The sequence below is a fragment of the Chelonoidis abingdonii genome, chromosome 3 (genome assembly GCF_003597395.2).
Source record: "Chelonoidis abingdonii isolate Lonesome George chromosome 3, CheloAbing_2.0, whole genome shotgun sequence".
Lineage (NCBI taxonomy): Eukaryota > Metazoa > Chordata > Testudines > Testudinidae > Chelonoidis > Chelonoidis abingdonii.
Window position 1 is genome coordinate 168399448 of NC_133771.1, and position 10708 is coordinate 168410155.

The following is a 10708-nucleotide window of genomic DNA, read 5'->3' on the forward strand; positions in this document are numbered from 1 at the left end:
CTGTGTAAGAATAGTGTAAACTCAGCTGTTCCCTGAGTGGTTCATCCCTCGGGGTTAGGAGTGGTTTCTAGCATCCTTGTTAATTTCACTCACAGAAGCTGAGGGAAGTCGGGTGGGTGTGTTTGACCATGGCGGGGACAGTCCTTGTCTGCCTCCGGGATGAGTGGATCTTGTCTCCAATACTAATATACACAACAAATACAAGCTTTCGACTGCACAGCTTAAATCCAGAGCTAATAAAAGCAGGGAGAAGGGGAAAACTCACTGTCACATTGGTTGCTCGTCTCCTCCCTCCCCCTCCTCCAGCCAGGCTGCAGACAAGGCTCTGCATTCCTCCCTGCCGCAGGGGTTCTTCTCTAGGCTCTAGCTTGCAGTAGGGACACTGGCTGAGATGCCTACTGCTGCTGCCTGCATAACAGTTTAAACTCAGGTGTTCCCTGCACAGTTCAGCCCCCAGGGTTAGAAGACATTTCTGGCATTCTTGTTAATTTTACTCCCAGTTGGTGATGGTGGGGAGGGTGTGTGTGACGATGGCAGGGGCAGTTCTTTTCTGCCCCTGGGATGACGGGATCTCCTATATACAAAAAACACAATCAAAATCAGGAACCATTTCCAAGTTCAAATCTATCCCATTTCCTCCCCAGCAAAGGATCATGGTTGTGAAGTCCAAACTGCTTGCAGATCCTCTTTGAAATGTTACTGAACCACAAAAGGAATAGCTGAGTTTAAACTGTTCTTATGCAGGAGGCAGGCTTCTCCCTCCCTCAATCAGTCTCCCTGCTGCAAGCTAGAGGGAAGCCCCTGCAGCTGCTGCTCAGAGCCAGGCAGAGAGAAGCACAGAGCCTAGTGTCTGCAGCCTGGCTGGAGGAGGAGGAAAGACACGGAGAAAAAAGTGACAGTGAGTTCTCACTTTTTCAGGCTTATTCCAATAGTAAAGTTTTATTACAGACAGTCCTGGTAGTAGTAATAGTGGCTTTATTTTCTCTATCTCTGTCATGCTATGGGAGGGATCCGTGAAGTACGTAGGAGAGGTGGGTTGCTTGCGATTGGACCATATGGGTAAGAAATGTAAATTACTATCACCCCTGCCCAAACCCCCGAGCTCCCAGCTGTCTCTGCAGCTGGTAGCTCTAGGGGTGATTTAAAGGGCCCAGCTCCTAGCTTCAGCTGAATCCCTGAGCCCTTTAAAACCTGATTTAAAAGCCCTGGGATTTAAAGGCCCCACCTCTTCTGACAGAGGCCATGCCTCTTCTGGTTGAGGTCCCATCCCCTCTGCAGGACTCTGGAGTACCAGGAAGTCCTTTAAGTTACTTTCACCCCTGAGACTAGGACTTTGGAAGAGGGCAAGTGGTAGGATGGTTTTGCCTAGAAGAAACATGGACTCTCTAGGGGCAGAATCTAATCCAATATTCACTTAAAGAATTTTAATTTTTAACATCTTTAACAACTACAGTACTGGGACTTCTGCATTTTCATCTTGTTTTGTCACGTCTATACATCTATCTGCATTTTCCTTTTCATTCTTCCACCACCAAGCCCTGTGATACACAACATGGAGCAGTTTCCATGTTCTTTGGGGATGGTAATAAAAAACTGAAGTTTGTATGAACGACCCCTCCTGCAGTAGGAAGTAGAAGGGTCAACATCTTGTACATTTCTTGGGAATAAAGGATACTGTTACTTTAAGAGAGAGATGACATCATAATAGCTTACAGATTGTGATGCCAGATGCTTTTGACATCACAAAGAAACTCTTAGCAACTGTCTAAGCATACACATGACCATTTTGTGATGGGAATAGATCTCCCTTGACTGGCAAAGCAAGAGCAGTGTCTGCTGAACCCTCTTGATTCCTCAGCTTGAACATTTCAGAGTCCTCAGCTTAAACAAATTCTCAGTTCAAATCTCCAGAATTAGCTTGAAAGCATCCAGTCCTGAAGCTCAGAAGGCAAGCAAAGAGGTAACAAGTTGGCTGAGAGCATTTCAGAAGCATTCTGATAACCAAAGCAGGATGGGTGACTGGAAAAGCTACATCAACACCATCCTAAAGGATAAGAACATTGAAGATGTAGCTATCGTGGGGCACAGTGACAACAAATCAGTGTGGGCTTCCAAGCCAGGGGGCCTACTGGCTGCTATCTCACCTCAGGAAGTGGGGGTGATCATAGGCCATGACAGGAACGGGTTTCTGCAGACTGGCATCACCATAGCTGGCAAGAAGTGCAGTGTGATCCGCGACTACTTGCTTGTGGAAAAAGATGCTGTGATGGACACCAGAACCAAAGAGGGTGACAGCAAGTCCATCTGTATTGGCAAGACCCCCAGAGCCCTGATCTTCCTCATGGGCAAAAATGGAGTCCATGGAGGAGCCCTCAACAAGAAGGTCCATGAGATGATTGCAAGCATGAAAACCCAGAGTAGCTAGAGCAAAGGACATAGATACTTCCCCCAAGGAAAATGAGCTTATCCTTGCTTTAAAAGAAAGAAAACAAATTCCTGATTTCACGTAACTGTCTATTTGTTCATTTCCTTCAGGTGGGATGGAGTGGGGTGGAGGAACTTGCTATTATACTAGCAACCTGCCTGCCCATCTCTTGAGGGAGTGCTGAACACGATTGTTACCCTTAATGTCCCCAGTCCCATCAGTCTGTCTCCAAGCCAACTAATGTGGTACCCTGACCATTTCCCACTCTCCCAGTTCTCTGTTAGCAATAGCTTTGAGAAAAGGGGGATTTGGTCTCTTTTACTGGCTAGTCCCTGACTGTCACTCTTTGAGGTCATTACATCTGCTCCTTGTTTCTTCGAACAGTCACAAACACTAAGGAATAGCAGGGCTATTTCGGACAGTCAATTTCTATTCTGTTTTGGATAATGTTCCATTAGGCAATTACTAACATGAACTATTCATTTTCTTTCATATTATGGCATTTTATTAGCCAAAGCTCTGTATCGTTGTCCATTAGAGGGTTTATTAAAGGCAGAATGTAGCTAGTCCAATTAGTATTGGAACCCTGAAGGGTTGGGTGTCACAGGCTGCACCTCTGCTATGTGTGCTGTGTAGATGATAAAGCCACAGTCTGACCACAGGTATCACTGGAAATAGCCCAGCTAACTTGGGAGGCTAACTATTGATCATCCAGAGTTGGGCTATTACGGCAGCCTCATGCTGCCAAACCTATTGGCTGACCTGAATTCTGGGTGTAGAACCGCCCCCATCCATCTTTCACGTGTTTGCTTCCATCACTGCACATTTTACAGTAACTTTGGAACAGAAGTGACCTTTCTTTAACTGATTTTTTGAAGCCACCCATACTTTTTGGTGAAGATGGGGCCAGTTCCTTCCCCATTCAACCCTTTCTTTCCCATGATAGGTACCCTCATACCTCTTTGCATCAGCTGGTCTCTGTTCTGTGATTCCTTCACACTCCACTAGCACTGCCTCTACAAGAGAAAGCCATGTTGTCATGAATGCTGCAGCACTTCCTCTTCCCTTGCAGGAGATGCCACATACAGGGGTGGGTCTAGCCAGGACAGTGCAAAAAGAGCAGGGCTTTGGAGTGGAGCCCAGAGCTGGAGCGCAGAGCAGCTCCGGAGCAGTGGAGCTGCAAGTTTTTGCCTGGAGCTGGAGCAGAGCCAGAGTACAGCTCCAAAACCCGGAAAAAGAGAACACTTTCTCCTTCACAATGCAGCAGCCAGCAAGAAGCAGAACTGGATGGCGCTGGGCTGGGAGAATAAAGAAAAGCAAAGGAGGGGCACTTCCTCCCCAGATTTATCCCCTTTGGACATTATGTCTCATGTTTTTTTTTCTCCTGAAGGCTGGTAGATATATGCTCCAGCCAGACTAGGTACTGCACTGCCAGGGCATTGAACCAGGGCATTGCGTGAGAACCAAACTTCTGCTTTCACTATAATGGGCGACTGTTTGCTCTGCCCGAACACCTCAACACACAAAGACACCCCATTGTGCCAGGTGATGTGCTGTACCAGGAGATCTTAATACATTACACCAGGGATCGTCAACCTTTGGCATGCGGCCCATCAGGGAAATCCACTGGCGGGCTGGGAGGGTTTGTTTACCTGCAGCATCCACAGGTTCAGCCGATCACAGTTCCCACTGGCTGTGGTTTGCCATTCCAGGCCAATGGGGGAAGTGGCGTGGGCCTGGAGCTGCGATCGCCTGAACCTGCAGATGCTCAGGTAAACAAACCATCCCAGTCTGCCAGTGGATTTCCCTGGCAGGCCGTGTGCCAAAAGTTGCCAGTCCCAGCATTACACAATACCAAAGCACAACATTATGGCACTCCGCCCTCTATGCCAGGAAAGCTCAACTCTCTACACTAGCAAGTCTGTCAAGGGATCCCATTACACAATGGCACCCCACCTTCGCACCACACTCATTGTCTGATCACTCAGCTTTCCGATCCCATTGGGCTACAAGGAAATTGCTTTTGAAGAATGCACGAGGCCCCCACAGAAATAAGGTCTGAGCCAGGATCATGGCAAAAATTAGACAGGCCATCTCCTAAATACATCTGAAGTACAAAAAAATCTTCTGTGCTCCTTGATAAATATGAATTTTCTAATTGTATACGGCACTAATATTAAGCCCATATGAAGATTAGTAGCTGTAACATGCTGCTGAGAACTCTCAGAACTGTGAACACTCTGCCTCAGCAAGAGTGAGCTTTTCTGAAAATTAGCCTGTGCATCAGCTCCCCTGCGAAACCAGCCTGTCTTCCTCACCAGCAAACTCCTCAAGGATCTCCCAGCCCAGCCGTTGCCTAGCAGGTAACAGTCAGTGAGCTCCAGTCCCCAAGCTCCTTTCTCTGCTATGCGCAGCCCCTACCACTGTACAAAGTTTGCTGCTCTATTAAAGAGTCGCTACATCACAGCTTGTTAATTGGAGTTAACATACCCCTCCCATCAAATACAGCATTGCACTGATCTGCCTTCAGATTGATTCCCTGGGATATAGTCTCCTGTCTCCTCTAGAGGCCCAACTCCATCTTGATTAAGGTGCTTGCTGGTGTGTTCCAACGTATTACTTCCTGCTGCAGTTTTACAGTGTAAATATTCTCCTCTTGCTGCCTCCAATACAAATAGCCCATTGAATTTGGCCACACTTGGTTGGTTTGTTGGCCTCTTTCCTTTGTGTTGAGGAAACATATTTATCAACTTCCCCTGACATGCCTGGTTCAAACACCTTTTAGGCACAGATTTCAAAGCATAATATTCCCGAGTATCACAATGTCACACACATTTAACAATGATATTGTTGACCAGTGTGGTGGTAGTTTTCAAATGATATTTCACTGGGCATATTGTGTACAAATCTGACAGCCATATTTGCAGTAGTGTGCAGGGTGTGAACACAGGGGTCCCTAAGCCACAGGAGCATGCAGTCACATGAAAAACAGTATCAAGGAAACCAAACTTCGAACACATTAGCTTGAGTGCACCTTAGCAAAAGGAAGGAACCCTCCATTAAAACTACAACACAGGCACGGTCAGCAAGCGCTTCCCCCAAAAGGATAATACTTATACCCAGCAATTAAAACAAATTAACATAAGTCCCAGACAGTATATATGATATATACACACAGGAAGACACAGGCACTGTCCTACATTGCTGAGAGCCTAAAATGACGTTACAAGCCACTGCTTATTAAGCATCTGCAGATCATGCATTTTTATCCTGGCCAAAAAGCTTCACAGAGAACACAGTTCTTTGTGGTTAAAATTGCCACTTGCTTCCACAAGCTCAACACAACAACGACTCAACATTCTGTTGTGCGTGAAGTCTTCTTTACTGAGCAAATCACAAAATACAGTCTCTGCTCTCCAACACATACAGGCTGAAAGACACAGCAGACAGGACTGGAGATTAGGAGAGAATAATTTTGGGAGTTTGTTTGCTCACTTCTTGTGGGCATCACCAAAGGTTGGACTTGAATGTGGAGCAGTTTTGCTTTTAGAATTAGAATTAGAAATACAGTTAGGACATGGAGGAAAACAGCCCTGGTTTGTACTGCACATTTTAACAGCGTTATGCATCCAGGCAGCAGTAGCTCCTTGGTTATACACTGCAGTGATAACGGCCAGTGATCTGAACCTAGGGAGGGCACATGTGACTGTATACACAGAATAAATTTAGAGAACAATCATTTCAAAGCCTAAACAGAACTGGAATCCACAGTTCCCCAAATCCTCAAGCTCTGAGGTAAAAGATCTTTTGTTTAGCTCAGCCTAAGAGAGTGTTTGTTACATTTAACCCTGACTTCCTCTGTAGCCTGGTCTGGTGAAACTACAGGAAAAATAACAAGAGCCAGGAAAACAGCAGCCTCTGCATGAGCTCCTTCCTCCTGTGGTGATGTGAGAAATCCAGAATAGAGCTGAATTAGTATTTCGCATGTCCTGAGAGAGGCGATTTGCTCATACACGCAAGACCTCCTGAAAATACCGCTAGTAACTAACTTGTCAGGCAGATTTCATTTTATTTTCAGACACACTCATGTAATCCAGGAGCCAAATACGTTAATTCCCTCTGAGACAAAAAGGTTTGCAACAACCTGTACAAGAACAACGGTCTGGTTTAGTTACAATACAAACAGAGCTGCAGGTTTTAACTGGATTCTAATTTAGTTATAGGCAGAGCAGGCTGTGCCACCTGTAGTTAAGGCAACCTGACACTTTCCATTATAAGACCATGTTTTCGGTTGCTTATAATATTGTCAAACTTTAACAGTACAGTCTGAAAATTTCCATATCAAGTGTTTGCCTCAGGCTGTACATTTTTAGAAACTTTCTGCTAAAATTGTTCAGTTCTTTCCAAGAATGGGCTTCACCAAGTACAAAAGCCAGAGCATCAGAGACTCAGGTGTGGGTCCTTAGCTGCCAGCTCCTCTGATTCTGAATACACTCACTGTGAGAGTTCACGGTTGTGAACCCTGATGAAAAATTGATGAAAAATATTGTTGGGCTCATAAGTGTTCTGGAGTGATCTGTCTTACGCTTATTCCTTTGATGGCCATAATTATCCAACATTACAAACTACTGCCCAGTGCACAGAGGTGTGGCCCAGTGGTTAGTGGACAAACCTGGGAATAAGGGTTTCCTGAGTTTTGAGGCTGTCTTTCCTTAGCAATACACCATTCCTTCAGTTCTGCAAAACACAGGAGAGGAGGAAAGACAATGCCACAAACTCACTCACCTTCTATATCTTTCAGTCAGAAAGTCACATGGCTTTCAGGATGAATTGGCCAGGGGAGATCAAAATTCACACACACACACACAATTTTCTAGATTTCCTCTAAACAGAACAAACAATAGATTCAAAATATCCATTTAAGAGGAGGCGAGGTGGATAAAAGCATCACGGCTTCCATTTATAATCTTCAAAGAAACCAATTTGTTCAGTAAGTCATGCACTGGAACTGAACTCAGTGTAATGAACATTGGGGGAATCTCTGGTGAATAATTGGCAATGATAGAATTAAAAATAGGGTCATTAATAATGAATGCCTTCTAGCAGAGAACACTTCTGCAAAGGCACTTCCTTTATGGGGAACCACTTATGCAGATTTGTAGATTTTCAGCAGGCCTTATTGTAATAAAAGTCAACTAAATCGGTATGTGGCATCATCCATTATCCAGCAGTGTAGCATGGTTCTAGCACCACTGAAAAGCATCTTTTTACACTGACAGCAGTAAATCCTGGACTCTGTGAATTTACCATTATCAAGCATATGCAACCTTGATTATTTTAAGCAAATATCCAATCATTGACACAGTGACTTGTTCCCCATCTTCTATTAGTTAAATTGAAAATTCCTTCAATTTTCTGTAACCCCAATTATCCAAACATATTGAGTGTCACCCACAGAACTTGAATAATCACAGTGGATCTGTGCATGCTCTGGGGAAGCTGATAAAGGCCTGCACTATAGGGATAAAAAGACATCTCGGCAATGATTGTAAAGCCTGGCAAGATCCGTAGATGAAAGTGCAATGCGTTTTTAAAACTTTAGAAAAATATAATACTCCTGCTGCCTTACATTTAAAAAAATCATGCAAAATGGCCATTGAGCTGTTGAGTTCAAACAGGGTACGCATCTGAAACGCAGAGAAACATCCCACTGTAGGGGCTTGACACAGAATCTGGATTAAAGATCATCATGACAAATTACACTCCCTACTCTCCCTGTTCAAGTAACAGCTCTAGTATTGTTCCTGTCAGAGAGCTAATCCTTGACATAAGGCCATACCAGAGAACAATGAGCATTGCTAACTCGCACAGAACTTTGAATTCTGCCCAGCAGTTGACACTAAAGGACAATTCCCTAGAGGTTAGAGGTTGTGGATTCTGCACTGGTCTCAATCCATGGACACAGCTTTCATGGAGATCCTTGCATGTTGCTCACAAGGATCAAAGGCACAGCATGGTTCTATGTGCCGGTGTTTTCAGCCAGCTGGAGTCAGAGATCTTGCTATTTGGCTTCTTAATACATCAAATACATAAATGACACCTTTGGTTACCACGGTGAGTAGTAGTATGGCAGAGGTGAGCCTCTATGATTCAAGAAGCAGCCCTACCACCTGTCATAATCCCAGACTAAACGCCTCTCCCCAAAAAACACAGCCTCCTACCCATGCCAGGAGGAGGAGAATTTGCATCTATTAGGTCTTTTAAAACCTCATTAAATATACAGACTCCTCTCTGGGCCTCTAATGCTGCTTGAAGTAAAAAAAGTCTCCAAGGCAGGCCATGAACACGTGATTTGCGAAGCTTATAGATGTTAGCACTAAGTTTACCTGAGGGACAGGAAGATAAAGGGTGAACAATTAATAGTGAGCAGGGGGCTAGAGAAATGAAACACAGAAAAAGTTGAAGGGAGAAAAGACACCATATTTTAAAGACAGCAGAACACAAGCTCCCCCATTTGCACTATGATCTGGGCAGGCAGGCAGAGGATCTCTAACAGGTTGCTCGTTGCTTAAGCGAATGCTGCACTGTGACTAGCAAAGCTCTGTAAGTGGCTTATAAAGGTATGTGTTACTGTGTGTCAAGGCCTTTTCTGAAGCATACCACTGCAAAGCATGCTGTGCAATGGAGCACTTCTCTGTAGTGGAGCAAGTTGTGCAGGTGAAACCAATAACAATCATGAGTGCTCTAACATTTCCGGTGAATCCGTTGAGAGTTATAATGGCCATTAAACTACTCTGGCCAGAACAGCAGTCCTCGGCCTTATTCTGTTCAATGACACAGGATTTGTAACGATCACTGAAGGCACTTGGAATAGGTAAACAAGAACTTAATTTAAAGGTGACCTATTAAAAAAGAAAAGGTGTGCTTTTGCCCATTTTTGCTTCATTACATAAACTTTAAAAGGCAAAGTTTTCAAAAAAAATAGTCACTTCAGGTCTTGTATAGTCTGTTACAGCTAGCAGTTCTCAAACTGTGGTTGCAACCCCGTTTTAATGGGGTTGCCAGGGCTGGCCTTAGACTTGCTGGGGCCTGGGGCTGAAGCCCCACCACCCAGGGCCGAAGCCCCACCACCCAGGGCCAAAGCTAAAGCCTGAGCCCCACTGCCCAGGCCTGAAGCCCTTGGGTTTCAGCTTTCGCCTCCCACCCAGAGCGGAGGTGGGCTCAGGCTTCGGTCCCCCCTTCTGGGGTCATACAGTAATTTTTGTTGAAATTCTAGATTTCTAGAACTAGTGGGATGATGATATCGCAAGAAATCAAACCCCAAGAAATTGAGAGGGGAAGGAAATTAAATCACAGTTTAAAAAATTCTTACTCCTCCATAACCTATTTGCCCCTGCTGCAACATTGCCAACTCTTGCAATACTTGGTGTTTTTCTTAAAACCTCAGCTACTCAGATCATGTTATTAGACAAAGAACTTCAGCTTTCATTTGGAGAGAAAAAGTTTCTAGACCTCATGGTTGCAGAGAAATACTCGAAATTGTGACCTGAGTGCACTTTAAAGCATCAGATACCAGAAGGCAAATAACCTAATGCAAGATTTATTAGATTTCATTATTTTTAAGCCAATCTCATGATTTTGGGGGCCTTCCTTATTTATAAATGCTTGAGGCTGGCCATACTGCCACAGTATTTACTGTAGTATAAATGTCTAAACAGAAGCTCAAAAACTCCTGACAAACACTTGGAAGACAAGATCTCTTTGTGAACACTTCATTACCATTACTCCTTCAATTGAGGGCTGAGACAATTCCCATTCTAGTTCTCTGATCCTCTTTGGAGACCTTCTGCAAAAACTGGAAGACTTACCATTCCTGATATTTTAAAGGTAAAAGTCCCCCAAATGTTTAAAAAGCTGCCTTTCAGGCCTATATTATCATAAGAAAGCCAAAAACAGAGGCAGAATATTGACACACACACACCCGCCGCCCCCTTTGTAGATCCCTTTCCAAAACTCAGCTGGTCCTTTTCCTATTTCCTTTTATCACAGTCACTTCTCCACAGTGCTGGCTCCAGCTTTGGATTCATTCAGGACTAGCAAACAAACACCTCTCTGCTGTCTTGTTTTCAGCTTCAGAAAAAAATTCAAATCTCAAGTTAGCTAGCAGTTATGTTTGCGAAGAATCACTCGTTTCTGAGGTTCTTTGATGCAGAGAGTCTGCAAAGAGCCTGGGAAAATAGCTCTGAGAAATGTCAATTGCCCCATTTATTTGAGGGAGGTGTT

At 44.4% G+C, this 10708-nt stretch overlaps 1 protein-coding gene across 1 annotated transcript; it reads left to right on the top strand.

Annotated features, from left to right (window-relative positions):
* The first annotated feature begins 2011 nt into the window (after positions 1–2011).
* PFN3 (profilin 3) lies at positions 2012–2425 on the top strand. The gene has a single exon (XM_032792705.1). The coding sequence runs from the start codon at positions 2012–2014 to the stop codon at positions 2423–2425; it is 414 nt and encodes a 137-aa protein (XP_032648596.1).
* Positions 2426–10708: the final 8283 nt, after the last annotated feature.

Excerpts from the sequence above, each read along its gene's own strand:
- PFN3 (XM_032792705.1), top strand. The coding sequence starts at position 2,012 with ATGGGTGACTGGAAAAGCTACATCAACACCATCCTAAAGGATAAGAAC.